The sequence below is a fragment of the Panthera leo genome, chromosome B4 (assembly GCF_018350215.1).
Source record: "Panthera leo isolate Ple1 chromosome B4, P.leo_Ple1_pat1.1, whole genome shotgun sequence".
NCBI lineage: Eukaryota > Metazoa > Chordata > Mammalia > Carnivora > Felidae > Panthera > Panthera leo.
Genome location: NC_056685.1, coordinates 19,776,919 through 19,802,585, shown reverse-complemented (window position 1 = coordinate 19,802,585; position 25,667 = coordinate 19,776,919). Strand labels below are relative to the sequence as shown.

The following is a 25,667-nucleotide window of genomic DNA, read 5'->3' as shown; positions in this document are numbered from 1 at the left end:
TTAATCACCTTGTTTACTGCCACCCCAAAAAAACTGTAAGGCGTAACTGTGTATCTATGAATATTTTATGGCACCAAAATGAAGACAAAGCGAAAAAAATACCTGTGGTATATACAAACAAAAATTTGTTATCACTATTTAAAGAGGTCATAACTTTAGAGGCTCCTGGGCAGCTCAGTGGGTTAAGTGTCCGACTCTGGGTTTCACTCAGGTCATGATCTCACAGTTCTTGAGTTTGAGCCCCACATCAGGCTCTGTGCTGACAGTGCAGACCCTGGTTGGGATTCTTCCTCTCCCTCTCTCTCTGCCCCTCCCCAGCTCACACTGTCTCTGTCTCTCTCAAAATAAGTAAACCTAAAAAAAATAAAAAGAGTACATAACTTTAGAATACCTAACAGTTTAAGAGCTAAATGGGCAAAAACAGATACAAAAAGAAATATTATTCTGACAACCTGACAAGTAATCAAAAATTCAAATAACTGGATATCATTTATTATCAAATTGGCAAATGTAGACTATGATTCTAAAAATGAATACAGACAATGGTGTGGTAAAAATGGCATTTTCATAAATTATTAGCTATATAAATGTGGAAAACAAACAGGCAATCTTATCAGAACCTTACAAACAGGTATAATCTATGACACAATAATTCTAACTCTAGAGTTCTAGCCAAAGGAAATAATCTAAACACAGAATAAAAGGGTTGGTGAAGCAAGTTTCTTGTCATGCTTTAAATTACGACAGAAAAATAGCTAGGTAATGTGGGAATGGTTAGGAAAATTATGACATAAACATCATAGTTAAGAGTCATCCAGGGGCACCTGGGTGGCTCAGTCGGTTAAGCATCCAACTTCGACTCAGATCATGATCTCACAGTTCATGGGTTCGAGTCCCACATCGGGCTCTGTGCTGAGAGCTCAGAGCCTGGAGCCTGCTTCAGATTCTGTCTCTCCCTCTCTCTCTCTGCCCCTACCCTGCTCACGCTCTGTCTCTCAAAAATAATAAACATTAAAGAAAAAAAAAAAAAAAAAAGAGTCATCCAAAGAGAAGAGCCAAGAATAAAATCTGTATATTTGGCATTATTATAACTCATGCTTACAGATTTTTTAAATGCCAAATATTTAAAAATGTTTATACATTTAAAATGTATTATTTTTAAATATGTCAATTATTAAATCAATCATTTAATTATTTATTATTCAAGGTAATCTAAAATTTGGTAATCCTATGACAGGGAAGCAGAGAATTTGAGTATCAAGCAGTATTCTTATAATCCTTCAGAAAGTATATGTAAAATATTTTGTTATAGTTCAGATGTATATTACTCTGTAGAAAGAAATCTTACATTTTACCAGAATCCCGAAGACCCAAAAAATGTAAAGAAGCACTAGTTTAGAAAAATCGGACATGCTTCAAAGTGTCTTCCTGGACACCTGGTACACTTTGCTAAGATTTACTATTTTAAAATCAAGCAACTCAGGGGCATCTGGGTGGCTCAGTCGGTTAAGCATCCAACTCTTGATTTCGACTCAGGTCATGATCTCACAGTAAGTGAGCCTCACATCCGGCTCGTGCTGACAGTGCAGAGCCTGATTGGGATTCTCTCTCTGCCCCCTCCCCTGCTCTCTCTCTGAAAAAAAATAAACTAAAAAACAAAAGTTAAAAACAAACAAACAAACAAACAACTCAAAGAGATCAGTTTACTCAGTTTTATTCAGCATTGATTCCATGCTGTCATAGAGTACAGTAACAGTTTATGCCCTAATTCCATATGCTAGTGTTATATAATGAGAAAAAACATCCCAACATACAATTGTCCCTGGATCTGTTTTTTACGAAGTCATCAAGTGACCTTAAATCATCTCTTTTTAAACCTGGTCAAAACTCCTTTTTTTTTTTTTTTTAAATGTTTATTTATTTTTGAGACAGAGAGAGACAGAGCATGAACAGGGGAGGGTCAGAGAGAGAGGGAGACACAGAATCGGAAACAGGCTCCAGGCTCTGAGCCGTCAGCACAGAGCCCAACGCGTGAGATCATGACCTGAGCCCAAGTCGGACGCTTAACTGACTGAGCCACCCAAGCACCCCTAAACTCCTTTCTTTTTTAAAATTTATTTATTTATTTGGGGAGGGGGGTGTTATTTGGGGAGGAAGTGGGGGGAGAAGAGAGAGAGAGAGAGAGAGACAGAGACAGAGACAGAGAGACAGAGAGAGAGAGAATGAATGCCAAGCAGGCTCTGCACTGTGAGCAAGACAGGGGGCTCAATTCCACGGACCTGAGAGATCATCACCTGAGCTGAAACCAAGAGTCATATGTATAAATTAAATGACTGAGCCACCCAGGCCCTCCGGCCAAAAACTCCTTTGTGAATTATTAAACACAATTTTAATTTATTGCAAAAAAAAAAAAAAAAAAAAAGAAATTCTCAAGAAGGTTATGCAGAACACTACACTATTTTATAAAATTAAAGAATAAGCATATGCAATTTGGCACAGGTACATCAGGAACAGTTTATAGGCCTTTTTACCTAGTTGTTTAAATAGAATATTTACGAGACATGAAGGTAAACAAGAGCACCTAAACTCCAGCGTCTTTTGTAGAAACTGTCTGTGCTCAATTGTTTTTAATTTTTTATTATTATTTTCTTTTTTAAGTTTATTTATTTTTGAGAGAGCAAGAGAGAGAGAGAGACACCACACATGAGCAGTAGAGAGGCAGAGAGAGAGAGAGAGAGAGAGAGAGAGAGAGAACACCCCAACAGCCTCCATGTTGATAGTGTGGAGCCTGAAGGGGTTCAATCAAAGAACCATGAGATTGTGATCTGAGCCAAAATCAAGAGTCCAATGCTCAAATGACTGAGCCAAGTGCTCCTATTATTTTTCTTATTTTAGAGAGAGACAAGGTGTGAGAGTGGGGGAAAGGGACAGAGGGGAAGACAGGAGAGAAAGAAGAGAGAGAAGAGAAGAGAAGAGAAGAGAAATCTTAAGCAGGCTCCACACCCAGCATGGTGCCAGATGCCACCAATGCTGGGATTCACGACCTGAGCCAGTATCAAGAGTTGGACACTCAACCGACTGAGCCACCCAGGCTAATGATGGAATGGTAACTAGGCATCTATGTTTTTCTAGGTGAAAATGGCTTCGAAGTCCAAGTACCTAGACCATACTTACTCTGTTAAAAATTTAGAACTTGGACACTGAGTCAAGTTACCCGTAGGAAACTCAGATAAAATGAGACACGGAATTAGAGACGATGTGGAAACAAGAACAGACCACAGACAGAAAAGAGACCGTAGGACCCTCATCAAAGTTGGAATGGATGGTAGTCAGCCTGTGACTTTCTAGTTCCAGGTCCAACTCCCCACATATGTTGCAGGAATACCTACTGTACTGGCCTTACAGCCAACCCTATTTGTACTTTAGCTAGTTTCAGTCAATTTAATTTCTGACTAGGATAAAGTTTTTGATCTTAACTCTAACTCTGTTACCATTTATTTTCCTATGAATAAACCAAATTTCTCAAGTATGACTTGCCTTGCTTTAAACTACTGCCTAGCAATGTAATTTCCCTTTAAGTACAGATGTTAACAGAATCTTATCCTAGCAGATTATACCACAGAAGCATCTATCATCTAGGAGCGCCCAAGACACCAAACAAACATGAAAAAAACCTGATACTGGCAATCTGTATGTTGGTGAGATTATTAAGTTTACTTCCATGAACAATTTTAACTTAGCCACTGTGTATTGGCATTTCCAGTTTAGACAGGACTGCTGCCTTGAAAAGAGGAGGGAAGAAATAACGGTGAAAGAAAGTACACTGCCATTCTTCCACAGTCCTTAATAAACCCTGCTTAATAAAACTGCCTGAGCCTCGGAGTTGAAAGAAGGCAATGAAGAATGAGGCTGAACACGAAAGCACAAATACACGAAAAGCAAATAAAAAGAAAAATAATTTACTATCCCCTGAGAAAATGAGAAACAATACCAAACAAAACAGAATACGTACACATGGGTGTACTGGCAAGCGGGGGAGAGACACAAACACTATAATACAGAGAAGCCTAATAGGGAAAGTGAGAATCAGCAGAGGTGCAAAAAAGGGCAAAAAGATTTTTCTATAGAGACGGTTGCAAGATTGTTTTCCTTTTCCAAACGACACAAATGTCCACAAAAGAAAAAAAAAATTACGTGTTCATTTGAGTAACTAGGATACGAGTGCCAAGCAAAAACAAACATGTATTATATTAGATATATACAAAAGCAAATATTCAATGCTTCAGCAGAAATGTGAATTTTATCTTGGAGTCTTATAATCATATTGTTAATGTATGCTGGCAAACAACTTGTAGATTCAAGATCTGTTCTACAAACAAAGTAGTAAGTCCCACCAACATCTGCCAAGAATTTAAAGCTTAGTGTCTTTGTTCTAAGAAATGAGTCAATTAACTTGATGACTCCATATAGACTCTATCTCAGGTGATGATGATGTGCTCAGTACTTAAGTTCTTGAAACTGAAAGGCCAGTCTGATTTTCTCTTCCTCCCTCATCTGTGTGTCATCACACCCAGTCAATCAAACCTCTCATATGTTACCAAAAGATCTGCCCCTTCTTCCTTCCTAGTACTACTCTCCTACTTCAGACCCTCATTATTACCTCTGGAACACTGCAAAAGCTTAAATAGTGTCTAAGTAACTCTTGTCTCTTCTACACTCCCTCTCCCAATCTTCCTTTCACTATCCTTTAGATGGCAGACCTGAGTACATCCCTCCCCCAGTAAATCTAAAAACCCTTTATGGAAATAGAACTCAAACTCCTTAACAGGACACAGGAGGCCCTTGAGAATCTCTCAGCATTTTACATATCACACTCAAACTCCTAGCAATAGTGCCCTTCTCCCTCACCACTATACTACTCTCACTCCCTCACCCTCTCCCTCTCAACCCTCCCTATTTCCCACTCCAGAGCTTTTATGCTCCTCCAGTCTGTCAAATTAATAGCTACTGTCGCACTCCCTCCTCTTTCCTCTCCTCACAGCCAACACCCAGAGACTTCTCACTCTTCAAAGTTCAGAGAAGCTACAATCTTTTCTAAGATACACCTTCCCTCTCTTCAGCACTGTTAAACTACGCTAAGTAAACGTTCTCTGTGTTCTCTAATCCTCGCACATACTACACTATCTAACAATCATTGATGTGTACATATCTATCCTACCACGTAGGAGCTTTATGTATTCCTTATGCTTCCAGCAGTGCCTGATAACAGGGCATGCCATACATAAACGTTGGCCCAATGAATGGATAGATATATGGAATGTTTAGCTCCACTCTCTGAAACCTAGCTTTTTAAATGGTACTAATGAGGAATCCCCCAATCAGAGAGCATATTTAGTCCTTTCAAACTTTCCCACCAGATGCTAAATATATTGATCAACACTTCTCTTGACAGCTATTTCACCACTACTCCTTTCAAAAAAGATTGAAGGGAAGTCGGGCTAGCAATTTCTAAGTATTCCTCCACCTTTAAGCTTCTATAGTTAAATGACACCATGCTTTTATTTTGTTTTTTTGTTTCTCTGTTTGGTCTATTATGGTCCTACCTATACTTACAAACATTCATTTCTTCGTGGTCATCGATAAATAAAGACTCTTCAAAAGCATGTATATAGACAGAACACATGTATCATTTACCAACTATTCTCTGGAAATTGTAGCTTTATAAAATAAATGCTTCCTGATGTGACATGATCTCAGGGCTGTAAGTTCAAACACCAGGTTGGGTGTAGAGATTACTTAAAAGTAAAATCTTTAGAGGCGCCTGGGTGGCTCAGTTGGTTAGGCGTCTGCCTCTTAATTTCAGCTCAGGTTATGATCCCGTGGGATCAAGCCCCAAGTTAGGCTCAGTGCTGGGTGTAGAACCTGCCTGTGATTCTCTTTCTCTCTCTCAAAATAAACAAACAAACAAATAAATAAATAAATAAATAAATAAATAAAATCTTTGAAAATAAAAAAAATTAAAATTAAATTAAATAAAGGATTCCTTGACTCTGAATACAAGCCTCTATCCCCGAAAACTTCAAAAACAGCTCAAAAAAATCTGTTTCTTCAAAACTATTACAATTCTTCACATTTCTTCAAAATTATTAAAAGGTAACTTAAAGGTGACATATGCCACTCATTATTTTATTAACAAAATGCATATGTCAGTGAAATGAGGAACTGATTGCTACAATATGAGAGGTCAAAAAATAAAAACAAGAATCTGGTGACAAAATAATAGAAAAACTGGCCATTATGTATTTAATGACATGTAGAAAACTTAACAACATAATAAGTCAACACGATGAGTTCTCTGAAATTTAGATATACTACACAGATATTCTAGAAAATTTCCTTTCCTATCACTCACAAAATTTCCTTCGTGGTTTTTTTTTTTTCCTTTCCTAAATCCCACTATGTTCCAGCCACACGGGATTATTTATTATTCTGGGAACTGCCTACCACCTTTCCTTTGCACTTACTATATTAGTTTATGTTACTTTCTCTGAGTGGAATTATCATATGATCCTTTTTTCCACAGGTCAAATTCCTAGTTATTCTGCAAAGTCCCTATAATCCCTTTTTATGTTTTATTCAACTCCTTAGGCAAAGGTAATCCCTCCTTTCATTATGTTCCATAACACTCCACTCACATTTTTTATTATGACAGATATCTCCCATTTTTCGAAAGTTTGTGTTATGCCACTTTGATTTGACAAAAGGCTTACATTAATAACTGTTTTTGCTAACTGAAAGAAATCCAAAAAGAATTTTTGCTTTTACGAAAAAGGGTGAAAAGTGAAAGCAATGTTCAGCATCTGCTTTGCCATGAAGCCGTCACAGTGTCAATGTGCACCCAGAGCAGCAAGGCCGGCGCTGCCCAGCTCCTTCCCCAGGAAGTACCCTGAGCATCCATCTCAGCATCAGACCTCCAGAGCTTTGAACTATGTCTGGAAGCATCTGTGCTTTGTCTCGGTTTATTTCATGCGTTTGTTAGCAAGATGGGTCCTAAGTTATCAGAAGAGCCTAAGAAAGGTTATTTTTTCAGACTGGGAACACTCAAAACCTTTTCCACATAGATTAATGGTAACTGCTTCCTCAACTTTACACCAATTTCAGCTTACGAAAAGTTTCACAAGAATGCTTTCTACTTTTGGATAGCTGCAGAAACCTGTACTTACATATTATTATTTTTATACACTGTAATTACATTATTTACTCTTCTAATTGAGAGTGTCACATGAAGAAAAATCCTGCATTTTATGCATCTTTTAATTCCCAGTGTCTAGCACAATGCTTGATATAAAGTAGGTCCACAGTATGAGCCCAGTATATTAATAAATGCTCTTCAATGCTCTTTACTACCATCCATTAAAAAGTGGTATCTTCCAAAACTCAACAATCCATTTTCCAATTGTTCCTATCATTTCAGAATTACATGCCTCATATTAGCCACACTGAATAATCATGAAGAGAGTATTATTAAGCTTTCAAGGGTAACTATACAAATCGACATCCATAAAAATCCAAGAAACATAAACAAGAGAGTTGACCCATGACCACCATGAGTTTGAACTGCGCCTAATTATATGTGTGATACAGTACAGTATTGTAAGTGTACTCTCCTGTGATTTTTTAAAAAAATTTTTTAATTTTTTACTTATTTAAATTCAAGTTACTTAACATATAGTGTAGTACTGGTTTTAGGAGTAGAATTTAGTGATTCATCACTTACATATAACACCCAGTGATCATCCCAACAAGTGCCCTCCTTAATGTCCATCACCCATTTAGGCCAACCCCCACCTACCTCCCCTTCAGCAACCCTCGGGATGATTTTCTTAAGAATATTTTCTTTTCTCTACATTACGTTACTATAAGAATACAGTATCTAATACATATACAAAATATGTATTTATTCACTTTATCTTTTTAGTAAGGTCAACAGTAGACTATCAGTAATTAAGTTTTGGGGGGAATCAAAAGTTACACATGGATTTTCAACTGTGCAAGGAGTCAGCACCCATAACCCCTGCATTGTTCAAGGGTCAACTGTATAGCACCCCCATATAAGGAAAACTACAAAAAACAGAAAACAACTTGATGGAGAGAGACACCATGTTTCTAGAAGTAAATATTCAATATTATAAAAAGATCAATTCTTCTAGGGGCGCCTGGGTGGCTCAGTCAGTTAAGCAGCCGACTTCGGCTCAGGTCATGATCTCGCAGTTTGTGAGTTCAAGCCCCACGTCAGGCTCTGTGCTGACAGCTCAGAGCCTGGACCCTGCTTCGGATTCTGTGTCTCCCTCTCCCTCTGCCCCTCCCCTGCTCACACTCTGACTCTGTCTTTCAATAATAAATAAACATTAAAAAAAAAAAAATCAATTCTTCCTCAAAATAGTATTTCACTGTAATACTAATATAATCACAATTGTATGTTGTTAGTCCTAATGTTAATCTGGAAAAAGAAATCCATAACAATACTTGTTCTACCATGTACTATGGTGTATATAAAGCCATAATAATTTAGAATTATGAATTCTATTATTAGAATTAGAATAATTTAGGAAAAGAATAGACAGATGCAACAATGGAACAGAAAAAAAGTGTTAACAACATCCAAGAATTTAATAATGATTCAAACAGTATTTCATTTCTTTCTTTCTTTCTTTCTTTTTTTTTAAAGTAACCTCTACGCCCAATGTGGGGCTCAAACTCACAACCCTGAGATCAAGAGTCTCAGGCTCTTCTGACTGAGCCAGCCAGGTGGCCCAAAACAGTATTTCAAATCACTGTGTAAAACACAGATCATTCACTAGTGTTGAAAACTGGACTATGTGGTAGGGGAAAAGTTAGACACATACCTCACCATATTATAAAATGAACTCTAAACGGATAAAAGATTTATACCTAAATAATTCTTCCTTCTTCCCTCCCTCTCTTACTCCTTGAATACATTAGTCTTAAAGCCTTAAGGTGGGTCCAAGCATGGCAGCATCCATGCCGGGGAAGGGAGAAGTCCAACACAGGTGTCAAAGCCCCAGCAGAGCTGGCTCCCACCGGGTTTTGGAGGTAGAGGGGAAGGCAGTGCCACACCCTGAGCAAGGTGATGAGACCAACTATTTGAGGGGTGAGGGAAGAGTGGTGGCCTGGAGCTGAGTGTCAAATACCACAACTAATACAAAGGGCAGCCAATGCAGGGAAGCAACAGCAACCCAGAGTGATGTGTGGAATCCAAACCAGGTTAGGGTGGTCATTGCATTAGGGGATGGGAGCAACGTTAATACAAGACAGACTGATCAGATAAGCGAACATATTGAGGATAATGGGAGTCAGATTTCTCACTGTTGGCGTGAGAGTCATAAACATAAAAAAGTTTATGTTTATGTTAAATTTGTGTTCGTAAACTTGAAAAATCCTGCACTGCTGGATTGAATTTGGAGAAATTACTAAGAGTTTATGGTTCTCTATATATACAGAAATACACACGTGTATAATGTATACCCATACACTGAATCGGAAGTATCACTGTGACTTAAAAGTCTTCAATATATAGAGATAATCATTGAAAAAATACAGATGTGCATGTGCATATATCTCTGTATCTATATATACACATATATTTCCGGAGAGGGCCAGGGAATAGCAATATCCCAATAACAACAAGCATACTTAGTGCCCACTTTGGTTTCTAAAAGGAATCAATACTCCTTGGATAAATGGTGATGATTCATGGCTAGCTGGGTCAAAAATGATCCAAGATGAGCCTGAACATACTGTAGTGTCAAAACTAAAGAGCTCACAACCTTATTAAAACACAAAGCCAGTCTGAAGGGAGTCCCAGCAGACAAACCTGAGACAAAATGATCATTAAAATAAATGGCAGTAATAGGGAATGACCCATTAAAATAAAATAGTTAACACAGAAGTCCATGTTAGTCCACACTTATATAAATGGGGACGGGAACAAGTTATTCCTTTAAGTGAACTACCAACTAAAAAAAATAAAATAAAAGTGGAGTGTCAACCGATGAATGTAAAATAAATGATGGAAACAGAAAACCACTACTTGCTATCAATTACAGTAATAAACTAATTAAGCCAAGAAACAACAATGGATGCTAAAATCAGTGGGTTAAAGGCACAAGGAACAAGATATTTACATACAAAGCACTTCCTCCAAAATGCTTACTTATTACAAAGGGAAAGAAGATTAACTTCCCAGTGAAGAAACCTTACAGATACCACCTTAACCAAGTGATCAAGGTAACATCAAGTAATGGGGAAATCACGTACCACCTGACAGGATGCAACGAGAACACAGCATCACTTCTGTGACATTCCTGCCAAAATACAAAATCTAAAACCTAATCCTGAGGAAACACCAGAAAAAGCCAAATCGTGGAATATTCTACAAAATAACTGGCCTGTAATCTTCAGAAGTATCAAAGTTATGAAAGTTAAGGAAAACTGAGTTACTATTTGAGATTACAAGACAAAATGCAATCTGTGATCCTTTTGCTATGAACGGTTTAACTGGGGAAATGGAAACATGAATGAAAATTAGGGAAATGATGAAGTCTGTGGATTAGACAGTAATAATGCATGAATTCTGATGGCTGTATTCTGGTCATGCAGGAGAAAGTATGTTCTTACAGGAAATGCATGTTAAAGCATCTGGGGTCTGAGTATATAATGATAAATAACTCTGAAATGGTTTAGGAGAGGAAGAGCTCTTTACACTATTAATGCAACCTTTAAGTTTGAAGTTACTTGAAAATTGAAAGGAAAACCAAGTATAAAAACATGAACTTAGGTGCACCTGTGTGGCTTGGTTAAAAGGCCACTTCGGCTCAAGTCATGATCTCACAGTTTGAGTTTGGGCTCTGCGTGGGGCTCTGTGCTGACAGCTCAGAGCCTAGAGGCTGCTTCAGGTTCTGTGTCTCTCTCTCTCTCTCTCTCTCTCTCCCTCTGCCCTTCCCTCACTTGTGGGGGTGCGCGCACGCTCGCGCTCTCTCTCTCAAAAATGAATAAACATTTTTTTTAAAAAACATGAACTTGAAAGCACTAAAAAAAAGTCTTATGCAGTAACATAAAGATTTTCTTTGGAAGCATCTGAGTGGCTCAGTTGGTTAAGCATCTGACTTCAGCTCAGGTTATCATCTCGCAGTTTGTGAGTTCGAGCCCTACGTTGGGCTCTGTGCTGACAGCTCAGAGCCTGAAGCCTGCTTCGGATTCTGTGTCTCCCTCTCTCTGCCCCTCCCCTGCTCATGCTGTGTCTCTTTCTCTCAAAAATAAATAATTTTTTTTAAAAAAAGAAAGATTTTCTTTGTATGGTGTCAAAAGCAGAAACAATAGAAGATAGTTGTGTAAATTATATAAAAATGTTAAACTTCTCAACTAGAAAAAACCCGCTAGAGTACCAACAATAATTTAAAAAAAAAATAAAGACATAATGAAAGTTAAAAAGCAAATGTTGAATTATGGGCAAAAGCATACACAGCAAGTATATAAGACAAATGAAAGAAACCTCTAATATAAAAAACACTTTGTGGAGGCACCTAGGTGGCTCAGTCAGCGTCTGACTACTGATTTCTGCTCAGGTTATGATCTCACGATTCATGAGTTCCAGCCCCATGTCTGGCTCTAGCGGAGAGCCTGCTTGAGGTTGTCAGTCTCCCTTTCCCTCTCCCTCTCTCACAAAAATAAACAAACATTAAAAAAAAAAAAAAAAAAAAAAACACTTTGTTAAAAAATAAATAAAAACAGGGCTCCTGGGTGGCTCTGTCAGTTAAGTGCCTGACTTCGACTCAGGTCATGATCTCACGGTTCCTGAGTTTGAGACCCACATCGGGCTCTGCACTGACAGTGCAGAACCTGCTAGGGATTCTCTCTCTCCCTCTCTCTGCCCCTGTCCCAGCCTCTCTCTCTCAAAATAAATAAATAAACTTTAAAAAAATAAATAAAGCTCTACGGAAGAGAGCAGATTTTAAAAGAAAAAATAGAAGTGCCTGGGTGGCTGAGTCAGTTCAGCGTCCAACTTTGGCTCAGGTCAAGATTTCATGGTTCGTGGGTTCGAGCACCACTTTAGGCTCTGTGCTGACAGCTCAGAGCCTGGAGCCTGCTTCTGATTCTGGGTCTCCCTCTCTCTGCCTCTCCCCTGCTTGCTCACGCACGTGCGTGCACTCTCCCTCTCAAAAATAAGTAAAACAGTAAAAAAAAGAAGGAAAAAAAAAAGAAAAACATTACAATATTAAAACAAACAAAGAGCTTTTCAAGGTCAACAAACATGAAAGGCTTTTTTTAAAAACTGTAGGGGCGCCTGGGTGGCTCAGTCGGTTAAACGGCCGACTTCGGCTCAGGGTCATGATCTCACGGTCCGTGGGTTTGAGCCCCGCCGTCGGGCTCTGTGCTGACAGCTCAGAGCCTGGAGCCTGTTTCGAATTCTGTGTCTCCTTCTCTCTGACCCTCCCCCAATCATGCTCTGTCTCTGTCTCAAAAATAAATAAACGTTTAAAAAAAATTTTTTTTTAAAGTGTAAAATATTTAACCTTACTGTTTACTCAGAAAAAAATCAGACACTAATATTTTTCACTAAAAAGAATAGCGAAGATTTTTTTAATGGTAATATATAGTGCACTTACCAGGATATAAGGTTATTAGCACTGTCACCTATTACTCATGTAGCATAAATTAGAAACTGCATTCCACAGTACAATTTCATACAATATATTTATGGAAGCTTCCAAAACATTCGCACCCCTTTACACAGAGATTCTGTTGCTACGTACAAGCCAAAGCCAAAGCCAAACCCAATCAAGGCCCTTCAACAGTTAGGCATTCCTTAACCAGTTTATCAAAACTAATACTACTGTATATTACATGCTAACTATCCACTAAAAATAACATCAAAAACGTAACTGATTGATACAAGATGATGTTCAGGGTTGATAAATTTCAAAAACAAACAAACCAGTATAAGCAATATAATCCAATTTTAATAAATATATATTACATATAAAAATGTACACACACACAAAAATCTAAAAGGATCAGAAACAGAAGATTAGGATGACTTCTGTCTTGCACTTTTCTATTTGTTTCCTGTATTTTTAAATTTTAAAAATAAATATTAATAACCTATATTGTAAAATGTTTAACACAAAAATATTTGTGTTAGAATTGGTAGTAGTGATAATTTCTCCCCACAAATGAAATAAAGTAACAGGTACCTTAAATTAATGGTGACACCATACCTAAAGACACATTGGGTGAAAGAAAAATCATCTAACGTACAAAAAGAGAATGAAGCAATAATATATATATGTACCATAAATCAAGAAAAAGATATAGGGGGAGCAAAGCAAAGAAAATATTAACTAAGTTGTTAAGAAAAAGCTAACAACAAAAATCCTATCTTGGGGGTAGAAAAAAACTGGGGAAAGGAAAAGAAGCACGTAGTATTCTGTAATAGGGTTATTTTTCAAGAAAGGATGTAAGGTATCATAACAAATGTTATACCAAATAATGATTAATTCAAATTTAATAGAACCTTTATGTTTGAAAGAACCTAAAAAGCCAGTAATTCTTAAAGGACAAATCTATATAAGGATGGAAATGTCACATAAATGTTAAAATGCTAAATACCTAGGTGAGTATAAAAGGTAATATATTTTTGTTTGTGTTGTACTCCTGTGACTTTACAACATATTTTAATAAATGTAGTTTACCATTTAGTAATTATACTTTTTTCAAATCTCTCTGGAATCTGGAGGCCTATGATTTAAATTTTTTTAATGAAAGCCTATAATAAAACAAAATACAAAAAAAAAATCCTTTTACATTTCCCAGTTTTAGAACAAAAAAGTTGTATTTAAACATCAATAAAATAACATCCACTGTACCTTATTGTAACGATCATGTGGAACAGACTGTAAAACAATTGGTTCCATTGTAGAAACATTGGCAAACTGTACCTCTGGAATATACAGGGCACAAACCACATGAGCCCAACCTAAAAATAAATAAAAATAATGTCATTTTCCAGTTTTCAATAAAACTTTTTCAAAGATAAACAAAATCATTAACTTCCTAAAGAGATCCCTTCAAAGCCTAGTTAAGCAAAAGTACAACAAAAAGATGAACAAATTCTCATTACTGACTATAAATAGTCAAACCACTACTGATAAAGCACTCCATCATTTCTCCAGCACAACGGCACAAACAAAAGAACATTTTTAAAATGCAAATGCTAGCACGGTCACTTCTTATAAGAGCACACTAAATGATTTGAATCAACACTACTTCTGAGAACCACTATGAGAAAATAAGAAAGCTTTAGAGGCGCCTGGGTGGCTCAGTCAGTTAAGTGTATGACTTCGGCTCAGGGCATGATCTCACAGTTTGTGGATTCAAGCCCCCCATCGGGCTCTGCGCTGACAGTGTGGACCCAGTTTAGGATTCTCTCTGCCTCCCACCGCCACTCACGCTTATTCTCTTTCTCAAAATAAATAAACTTTAAATTAAAAAGTAAGAAGCTTTATAGTTGAATACCTAAAATTAAAATTTTAATCTTAAATGTCAATTATTAAAATTTTAACTTTTATATTAATATTGATACTTTAAATACTAGTACTAACATTCATTATTTTACTATTTCAATATTTAACTTAAAATATTTTAGCAATTAATAAATATTAATGTTTTGGGGCACCAGGTGGCTTGAGTGAGTTAAGCATCCAACTCTTGGTTTCGGCTCAGGTCATTATCTCATAGTTCATGACTTCGAGCCCCACATCGGGCTCTGGGTTGACAGCACGGAGCCTGCCTGGGATTCACTCTCTCCCTCTCTCTCTGCCCCCTCCCCTGCTTGCTCTCTCAAAATAAATAAACTTAAAACAATTTTTTTAATAATAATAAACAAATGAGTATTAATGTTTTAGTTTTTGAAATGTGGCTGAAACTATCAAAGAACTGTGATAATGAGGAAATACTGAGCCAAAATTGGAAAATAATGAAAGTCCAAGGAGGTGAGTACAGCTTTTGGCCACTTTTGCCCCCCACTGCCTATTTCACAGAAAGCAGGTAAAAAGGGTGGTTTTGACAAACTCAGAAGGCTGGAAGTACAGGGATCTATGTCCACAGACAACTGAAGGAGAAGGGGAAGGAGTAAGCCCCTCCCTTCCTTCCAGCTGAGACACTGAAGGCTGCAAGCCAGAATAATCCAAGTACACAGGCCCTCAAAGAGACTGCACCTAGGCTTTAAGTTCATCTCAAACTCTGAAACTGGACTCATGTTATACTAAATTACAAGAGCCCCCAGGCACCAGACAGAAGCAAATTATACATCCTCTCTGGAGGAAAAACAATGTAATCTTGACTACAAATAACTTCTACTACTATTGGTTCATTATCATTTTCAGCACAGTAAAAAGTACCAAACACATGAAAGACACAACATAAATGAAAACCAGCAGAAACAAGAAAGTCAAACCAGATCTATATTTTGGAGTCTTAGCCACAGACATTAAAATAAGTATACTTATTATGCTCAAATACAACACAAAGTTGAAAATTTTTTCAAAGAACTGAAAACTATAATAAATAAAAAATTCTAGAAGTAAAAACAAAAATTTGTTCAAAATCAATGGATGGGATCAACAACGGTTTAGACATAGATGAAAACAGAATTAGAAGGCAACAACAAAATAGGTCAGAAGAAAATGTCCAGAATGTTAGCACAAAACACAAAAGTGTGAAAAATACAGTAACAGGACAAGAAGCATGAAGAATATAATCAGCAGGTCTCACACACATGTAATTAGAATCCCAGAGAAATGTGAGAGACAAAGTAGCACAAAAGCAAAATTTCAAATGATAATACCTAAAAACTTTCCAGAACAGAACACAGCAAATCATGGACAGAAGAAACACAGTAAATCTCAGAATAAATAAAAACAAATCCATACCTAGGCCAATTAGTAAACCTATAGAAAACCAAAAGAAAGAGATAAAAATCTTCATACAACCAAAAGGCAAGTTATCATCAAAAGAACAACTGGATATCAGAGTGGCTAAAATGAACAAATCAGGAGACTACAGATGCTGGAGAAGATGTGGAGAAACGGGAACCCTCTTGCACTGTTGGTGGGAATGCAAACTGCCGTAGCCACTCTGGAAAACAGTGTGGAGGTTCCTCAAAAAAATTAAAAATAGATCTACCCTATGACCCAGCAATAGCACTGCTAGGAATTTACCCAAGGGACACAGGAGTGCTGACGCATAGGGGCACTCGTACCCCAATGTTTATAGCAGCACTTTCAACAATAGCCAAATTATGGAAAGAGTCTAATTATCATCAGTTGATAAATGGATAAAGAAGTTGTGGTTTATATATACACTGGAATACTACTTGGCAATGAGAAAGAATGAAATCTGGCCTTTTGTAGCAACGTGGATGGAACTGGAGAGCGTTATGCTAAGTGAAAGAAGTCATACAGAGAAAGAGAGATACCATATGTTTTCATTCTTATGTGGATCCTGAGAAACTTACCAGAAGACCGGGGGGGGGGGGGGGGGGGGGGGTTAGAGTGGGAGACAGCCAAAGCATAAGAGACTCTTAAAAACTGAGAACAAACTGAGGGTTGATGGGGGGTGGCAGGGAGGGGAGAGTGGGTGATGGGTATTGAGGAGGGCACCTTTTCGGATGAGCACTGGGTGTTGTATGCAAACCAATCTGACAATAAATTTTGTGTTTAAATAAATAAACAAACAAACAAACGAACAACTGGATAAAGTCCAAAACTATCTTTAAACAGATTTCAATTAAAGGGAACACTAAGTAATTTTCCTCAGGCAATGGAAAAATGAGCCAAGAAGAAAGCTCCAAGATGAAGTAAAAAAATGATAAGCATGTAGGTACTTTTAATGGCTGCTGACTAGATAAAACAACAATATTCTCTTCCAGTGAAAATACATGACTGCTTACATCACAAGTTAAAACTTTATCTGGTAAAGTTTTCAGTGTATATAAATTTAACACATATTAAAACTACAGTAAAGACTGGAGAAGAAGGTAAAAGAGATCTATATGGTTTCAGTGTTCTTACATTTTGTGTGAAGCAGTACACAGAGTAGTCTAAAATTATTAGTATGAGAACTGTAATCCCAAGAGCAACTACTATATACATAAATACAGCCAAAAAGGTAATTTAATGCAATTAATTAAATTTAAATGCAACGCTAAGTGCGTTATTAAACTGATTAAATGCAATGCTAAAAAATATTCATATAATCACAAGGAAAGGGGAAAAAAGGGAAGAAAGGAATAAAGTAAAAATCAAAGTTAAAGCATAGGTGGCACCTGTCTGTCTAGGTCAGAAGAGCATGAGGCTCTTGATCTCAGGGTCATGAGTTCAAGCCCCATGTTGGGTGTAGAGATACAAAAAATAAATAAAACTTTTTTTAAAAAAAGAAAAAAATAGCAGACTTCTTCTGGTCAAGATGGAGAAACAGGGACCATATTTGGCTTCCTGCATGAACAATACATACTTCCCATGGCAAAAAAAGAATAAAAAGATAAAATAATTGAGACAATGGTTTTCAAGACCTGTGTATCAGATAACAACGATAGTAATCCCAAAGAAACAATAAACAAATGAGATGAGCTCTCAGTTTGCCCAGTTTAACACCTTGAGAATTCTTCCAGCCCAAGGCACAGGGAGAGAAACTAAGGCCAAGCCCAGAACACTCCCAAAGTTCACATCAGGTAAGACCAAGGCAGCTAAAACTGTAAGGACAAAGCACCAGAAATGAAAACTCTTTACAGAGAGAACAAATGCTCACAGAGAGATACAGACAACACCATTTGAATATTAAAGGACTGAACATATGAGAGAAGAAATTACCTGAGGTTGAAAAAAGAACCATCCAAAAAGAAGTAAAGGAAACCGTATCCAGCAGACAGGAAGAGCTAGGAACATTGCCTGGTCTCCTTAGCCAGACTGAAAAACCTCAACTCGCAGGACATTGGGTATCTGAATACTCAGAAAGATCTTGCCTCCATAGTGGGAAATAATTACCCCTAGACCAAGTACTGCTCCTAATAAAGCATAAGAGCAGGACCTGACAGGATCTAACTATTTCTAAGGAACCTAACTGTATTTCAGAACAAACCTGAAGAAGATATAAAGGAAGGCAAAATTCCCAGACTTCCATCAGCCACAATAGTGGAGTAGGAAGCTCCAAGAGTACCTTCCACCATGGAAATATCACAAAATCACGCAGGAACCGTCAGAACCAATTTTGTTAGCACTCTGGAAAAGAGAATGAAAGGTTTGCAGCAACCAAACACTAAATCAAGAAAAGGGCAACTTAAAAATGGCAGGAGAGCTTTGGGCATTTTTACTTTCCTATAACACATGCCCACCCTACGTTTAGCAGAGGTCTTGAAGACAGCACTGAGTTTGAGTTTGCAATGCAGAACCCTAGTTCTTTCTCCATTCCAAAAGTTCAGAAAGTTAAGTACAGACACAAAAGATACAAAAAAGATCCACAGTAAACAACTGTTTAAACAAAAATAGCGAGAATTTGTTGTGGGGTTTATAACAAAAATAAATGCATGACAACAATTGCATAAAGGCCAAAAAAAAGAGAAATGGAATTACATTATTTTGAGGATCTTATACTATATGAGTAGTAGTATAATAATAACACTTGATGGCAAACTCTACTGAGACAAAGATGTAAACTTTAAGTCCTAAGACAATGACTAACGTAACACAACAAAATTCATGGCTAATAACACAACAAAGTAGACAAGATGGAATCATAAACTTTTCAAAAGAAGGCCAGAAAAGAAAAAAAGCGAACAAAAACAAATGGAGCAAATAAAAAACAAGTATCAGGGCACCCAGCTGGCTCACTCAGCAGAGCATGCAACTCTTCACCTTGGGGTTGAGTTCGAACCCCACATTGGGTGTAGACATTACTTAAAAATATAAAATCTTGGGGCGCCTGGGTGGCGCAGTCGGTTAAGCGTCCGACTTCAGCCAGGTCACGATCTCACGGTCCGTGAGTTCGAGCCCCGCGTCAGGCTCTGGGCTGATGGCTCGGAGCCTGGAGCCTGTTTCCGATTCTGTGTCTCCCTCTCTCTCTGCCCCTCCCCCGTTCATGCTCTGTCTCTCTCTGTCCCAAAAATAAATAAAAAACGTTGAAAAAAAAAAAATATATAAAATCTTGGGGCGCCTGGGTGGTTCAGTCAGTTAAGCAGCCGACTTCGGCTCAGGTCATGATCTCACGGTCCGTGAGTTCGAGCCCCGCGTCGGGCTCTGTGCTGACAGCTCAGAGCCTGGAGCCTGTTACAGATTCTGTGTCTCCCTCTCTCTCTGCCCCTCCCCCATTCATGCTCTGTCTCTATCTGTCTCAAAAATAAATAAACATTAAAAAAAATAAATAAATAAAATAAAATAAAATCTTTAAAAAATAAACATAAAAAAACAAGTATCAAGACGGTAGACCCAAATCTAACTATATCATTAGTCACACTAAATGTAAATTAACCAACCACCCCAATTAAAAAGCACAAATTGGGGCGCGTGGGTGGCTCAGTCGGTTAAGCGTCCGACTTCGGCTCAGGTCATGATCTCACGGTCCGTGAGTTCGAGCCCCGCGTCGGGCTCTGTGCTGACAGCTTGGAGCCTGGAGCCTGTTTCGGATTCTGTGTCTCCCTCTCTCTGACCCTCCCCCGTTCATGCTCTGTCTCTCTCTGTCTCAAAAATAAATAAACGTTAAAAAAAAAATTAAAAAAAAAAAAAGCACAAATTGTTGACATGAAAATAACAAGTGGTCAATAAGCACATGAAAAGATACTAGTCATTAGAGAAATGAAAATCAAAAACAAACTGAAATACCACTTCATATCCACCAGGATGGCTAAAACCAAAAAGACAAACATTAGCAAGTATTGACAAGGATGTGGAAAAATTGGACAACGAATGCACTACAAGTAGAAATGTAAAACGGTACCTCCACTTTGGAAAACAGACCAGCAATTTCTCAAAAGGCTAACAGTTAACATGTGACCCAGGAAATACACTCCCAAGAATAATCCAAAAAATTAAAACATATTTCTGCAAAAAAATTGTAAATGCATGTTCACAGCAGTATTATTCGTTCACAGCAGTATTCAAAATAATCAAGTGAAAACAACCCAAATATCCATCAACTTTTGAATGGTTAAGGAAAACATGGTATATCCATACACTGGAATATCAATTGGCAATTGAGTGAATTACTTAGACATGCTGCAACATGGGTGAATGTGGGAAATAGTGTGCTAAGTTAAAGAACCCAGTCACAAAAGACCACATATTGTATGATTCTAGCTATATGAAATATCTAGAACAGGGCAAATGGACACAGAATAGGTTAATTATTGCCTCGGGTGGAGGTGTTGAAGGGAAATAGGAAGTGAATGCTAATAATGGTGACAGTGTATCTTATGAAAATGTTCTAAAGTCAACTGTGATGATGGTCACACAAGTCTTTGAATATTTTTAAAACCAATGAATTGTGTGCTTTAAATCAATCAATTGCAAGATATGTAAAGCTATTATATCTAAACAACTAACAATAAGAAAAAATTCAATTTTTTAAATGGGCATTTGATTTGAACACACACATCACCAAAGAAGATATAAGAATGTCAAATAACCACATGAAAAAGAGCTGAAATTTTCTACTTATTACCAAAATGAAAATTAAAAGCAGAAGGATACCACTACGTAACTATTAGAATGGCAAAAACTAAAAAGAGTGATCATACCAAGTGTTGAAGAGGATGTAGAGCAACTGGAACTCTCATACGCAGCTGGTGGGAATGTAAAATGTTACAACCACTTTAGAAAATAGTTTGTCAGTTCCTTGAAGAATTAAACATGTGAAGTGAAATAAGTCAGAGAAAGATAAATACCATATGATTTCACTCATATGTGGAATTTAAGAAACAAACAGACACAGGGGACGAGGGGGAAAAGAGAGAGAAGCAAACCATAAGAGACTTTTTTTTTTTTTAAATATTTGTTTGGGTTTTTTTGAGAGAGACAGAGAGAGAGAGAGAGAGAGAGCATGAGCGGGGTAGGAGCAGAGAGCGAGTGAGCGAGTGAGATACCGAGGATTCAAAGCGGGCTCTGCACTGACAGGAGAGAGCTCAATGTGGGTCTCAAACTCACGAACCATGAGATCACCGGAGCCGAAGTCTGACACTTACCCCTACCGGAATGAGCCACCCAGGCACCCCAAGAGAGTCTTAACTATAGAAAACAAACTGAGGGTTGATGGAGGGAGGGAGGTGGGGGGATGGGCTAAATGGGTAGGTGGTGGGTATTATCATGGTGATGAGCACTGGGTGTTATATGAAAGTGATGAATCACTAAGTTCTACATCTGAAACCAATTTTACCATATATGTTAACTAACTAGAATTTAAATTAGAACTTGAAAAAAAGAATTAAGCATGCACTTATTATTATAAACTAGCCATTTCATGCCTAAGTATTTATCCAAGACAAAAAAAAGACTATGATTATAGAGAACATGTACTCAAATATTAACAGGATCTTAATTTCCAACACGTAAAACTAGAAACTATCTACAGGTAAATAAACTGCTAGATCCATACAGGGGAAAAATAGTGAACCAAAAAGGGAATAAAATATTAATGCATGTCACAACAAGAATCTCAAATATTTATACTGATGAAAATAAGCCAGACAAAAATAGTGTCTGTATACTATAAACCCATTTGAATGTCTAGACACACAAGCACACATACATTCCACTTAAAACACAAGAAAATACAAATTAATCTATAGTAACGGAAAGCAGATGAATGGTTACCTGGGACAAGGCTGGGGAGGAGATGGGTTGGTACAAAAGAGATACAGTACAAAAGAATAAGAGGAAAGTTTTAAAAACGATGGATATGTTCACTGCCTTAATTATGTTGATTTCATGGGTACATACAACAGTCAGAACTTAACAAGTTGTTCACTTTAAATATAGACAGTATACTGAATGTCAATCACAACTGAATAAAGCTGTTTTAAATACTTTTTTTAAGAACAAAAAGATCTCAATCCTAATTTCAATTCATATTAAATGTTAGTCATTTATATACAACAGGTGAGGGAGAGATTAAGAGGGCCAGAGTCGATTAAAATTTTAAAAAGACCATACTACCATATGCTGTCTGTAAGAGACACACTTTTAATAAAAAATGCTAAGTTTAGGGGCGCCTTGGGCTGTTCAGTCAGTTAAGCATCCGATTTCAGCTCAGGTCATGATCTCACAGTTCATGAGTTCAAGTCCCGCATCGGGCTCTCTGCTATCAGCCCACTTTGGATCCTCTGTCCCCTTCTCTCTGTGCCCCTCTCCTGATCCTCTGTGTGCGCTCGCTCGCTTGCTCTCTCTCAAAAAAATGAAAAACAAATTTTTTAAAACCTTTAAAAAAAATACTGGTAAGTTTAAAGCAAATAAAGCAAGTGTATGGAAAATAATATACAATGCTAACAGTAAGAATACAAAGGCTGACATGACTATTTTGATGTCGTAGCACACTATGAAGCAAATACTCCATAGCTAAAAGGGGACATTTTCCTAATGATAAATAATTCATTACAAAAATCAACAATTAGAAAACTATCTACACCTAATAAAAACACTTTAAAACACATAAAACACTTAACACTATTAAAGGAAGAATCAGACGATGTTCCAGTCGTAACAGATGTTTAACACACCAGACTCAGTAACTAACAGATGAAGTAGACCTCCCCGCCAAAAATCAGTTAAGACTAATAAAAGAGCTTGAGTTCAACTACCTTATTCAACCGAAGAATATACATTCCTTTTCAAATGCATATGGTACATTCAACACAAACCATATGCTAATACCTAAAATAAGACTCAGTGAATTTTAAAGGATTAAAATCATCTAGAGTGTAATGAGTAGCCACAATGAAATTAAATTAGCAACTAATAATAATTAGATAGCTACAAAAACCCCCAATATATGGAAAATAATAAACTTCTAAATAATTTAAAAATCTAACACAAAATCACAAGGGAAATTGGAAAACATTTGAACTGAATGGCAACAATTCAACAATATGCCAAATTTTGAGACATGCTGCAAAAGCAGTCCTAGCAGGGAAACATATCTTTATATACTTTTACTAGAAAAGAATGTCTCAATTCAAAGATCTAAGGTGCCACCTTAAGAAGTTAACAAAGAACAAAATATACAAAAAGTAACTAAAAGTAAGGAAACTAAATATACTAAAAGTAACTAAAAGTAAGGAAAGTGAAGATAAAAGGAGAAATCAATAAAATAGAAAACAGGCATATAACTTTAAAAATTAACAAAGCCAAGGGGCACCTGGGTGGCTCAGTCAGTTTAGCGTGCGAAACTTGATTTTGGCTCAGGTCCTAATCCCAGGGTCAAGGGATCAAGCCCTTGGGGAATCTCAAGAGTTGCACTCTGTGCGGGATATGGAGCCTGCTTGAGATTCTCTCTCTCTCGCTCTCGCTCGCTCTCTCTCTCTCTCTCTCTCTCTCCCCCTGTCTGCTCCTCCCCTGCTCTCACACTCAAGCAATCACTCTCTCTCCCTCTTCCAAATTAAACAAATAAACTTTAAAAAATAAACTTAAAAAGGTTTCTCAAATAAAAAAAAAAAAAAAAACAAGAAACAAAAGAACAAAACTGCAACTATCAACATAATTAAAAGTGAAATTTCAACACGATCCCTCTCAAGTGGAGAAGAAATAATGGCCTACAATCATCACTTCTATTTAGTGTTGTGCTGTAAGTCTTAGTCAATGCAGTTAAGGCAAAAAAAAATCATATACATTCATTTTTATTGTTTTTTAAATAGCACATAACATAAAATCCACTACCCTATTTAAATGTACAGTTCAGAACAATTAAGTATATTCACATTGTGAAAGAGAACTCCAGAACTTTTTTCATCATGCAATCTGAAACTCTATACCCAGTAAACAATCACTCCCCTTTTTGCCTGTCTCCTCAACTCCTATAACCACTACACTTTCTGTCTCTATAAATCTGACCACTAAGTACCTCATGTGAGTGGAATCATAAAGTATTTGTCCTTTTGTGATTGGCTTATTTCATTTAACACAACATCCTCAAGATTCAACCATGCTGTGGCATATTGCAACATATTCAGCTTTTTAAAGATGGATAATATTCCAATGTATGTACAGACGACATTTTGCTTATCCATTCGTCCACTTAAGACATTTGGGTTGCTTACACTTCTTGGCTATTGTGAATAGTGCTGCCATAAACATGAGTGTACAAGTATCTCTTGGAGACCATGCTTTTAATACTTTGGGATACATAACCAGAAGCAGAATTGCTGGATCATAGGGTAGTTGTTTTTAACTTTTTAAGGAACCTCCATACTGTCTTCCATAACTGCTACACCATTTTTCAATCCCACCAACAGTGCACAGGGGCTCCACATCAATACTTGTTATTTTCTGGGATGGTTTTTGTTTGTATGGGGTGGGGGTGGATTGATAGTAACCATTCTGCATGGGTGAGCACTGATTTCATTGTGGTTTTGATTTGCATTTCTATGATGATTAGTAACGTAGAGCATCTTTTCACATGCCTGTTGATCAGCTGCATATTATCTTTGGAGAAAAGTTTATTGGTGTTCTTTGCCCATTTTTAAATCGGGTTATTTGATACTTTTGCTGTTGAGTACTAACAGTTCTTTATATATTATCTCCCATTCTATTGCCTTTTCAATCTGTTGACTGGGTTCTCTGATGCACAAAAGTTTGTAAGCTTGTGTATGGTCCCACTTGTCTATTTTTTCTTTTTCGTTCTTTTTTTAACTTTTTTATGTTTTATTTTATTTTTGAGAGAGAGAGAGAACGAATAAGTGGGAGAGGGGCAGAGAGAGAGGGAGACACAGAATCTGAAGCAGGCTCCAGGCTCTGAGCTGTCAGCACAGAGCCCGATGTGGGGCTTGAACTCACAGACTGCAAGATCATGACCTGAGCTGAAGTTGGATGCCCAACCGACTGAGCCACCCAGGCGCCGCCCCCTCCCCCTTTTTTGGGGAGGGGTCTATGCATTTGGTGTCATACCTGAGAAATCATTTCCAAACCCAAAGTCGTGAAGCTTTTCCCATATGTTTTCTTCTAGATATTTTACAATTTGAGTCTTATGTACCTAAATCTTTGATCTACTGTGAGTTCATATTTGTATATGGTGTAAGATAAGGGTCCAACTTCATTCTTTGGCATGTGGCTATCCCATTTTGCCAACACCATTTGTTGAAGAGACTGTCCTTTCCTCAATGAGTTGTCCTGGCACTCTTATCAAGGATCATATTTAAAAAAAAAAAAAAAAGGGTCATTTGACTAACATACAGAAGAGTTTATTTGTAGGCTCTCTATCCTATGCCATTGGTCTATTTGTTGTTATGCCAGTACCACCGTCTTGATTACTGTGGCTATGTAACATGTTTTGAAATCCAGAAGTATGAGTCCTCCAACTTTGTTCTGCATTTTCATAATTGTTTTGGCCAC

At 37.3% G+C, this 25,667-nt stretch overlaps 1 protein-coding gene across 13 annotated transcripts in view; it reads right to left on the bottom strand.

Annotated features, from left to right (window-relative positions):
* MLLT10 (MLLT10 histone lysine methyltransferase DOT1L cofactor) overlaps positions 1–25,667 on the bottom strand; it is a 234,980-nt gene that overhangs the window by 138,280 nt on the left and 71,033 nt on the right. For all 13 annotated transcript variants that reach the window (XR_006204580.1, XM_042945064.1, XM_042945063.1 and 10 more), the window contains one exon: positions 13,947–14,056. Coding sequence is in view for 12 of the 13 variants with exons in the window: in XM_042945064.1 (XP_042800998.1) it covers positions 13,947–14,056 (110 nt within the window). In the remaining variant the exon portion in view is untranslated. The remainder of the gene's footprint in view (positions 1–13,946; positions 14,057–25,667) is intronic.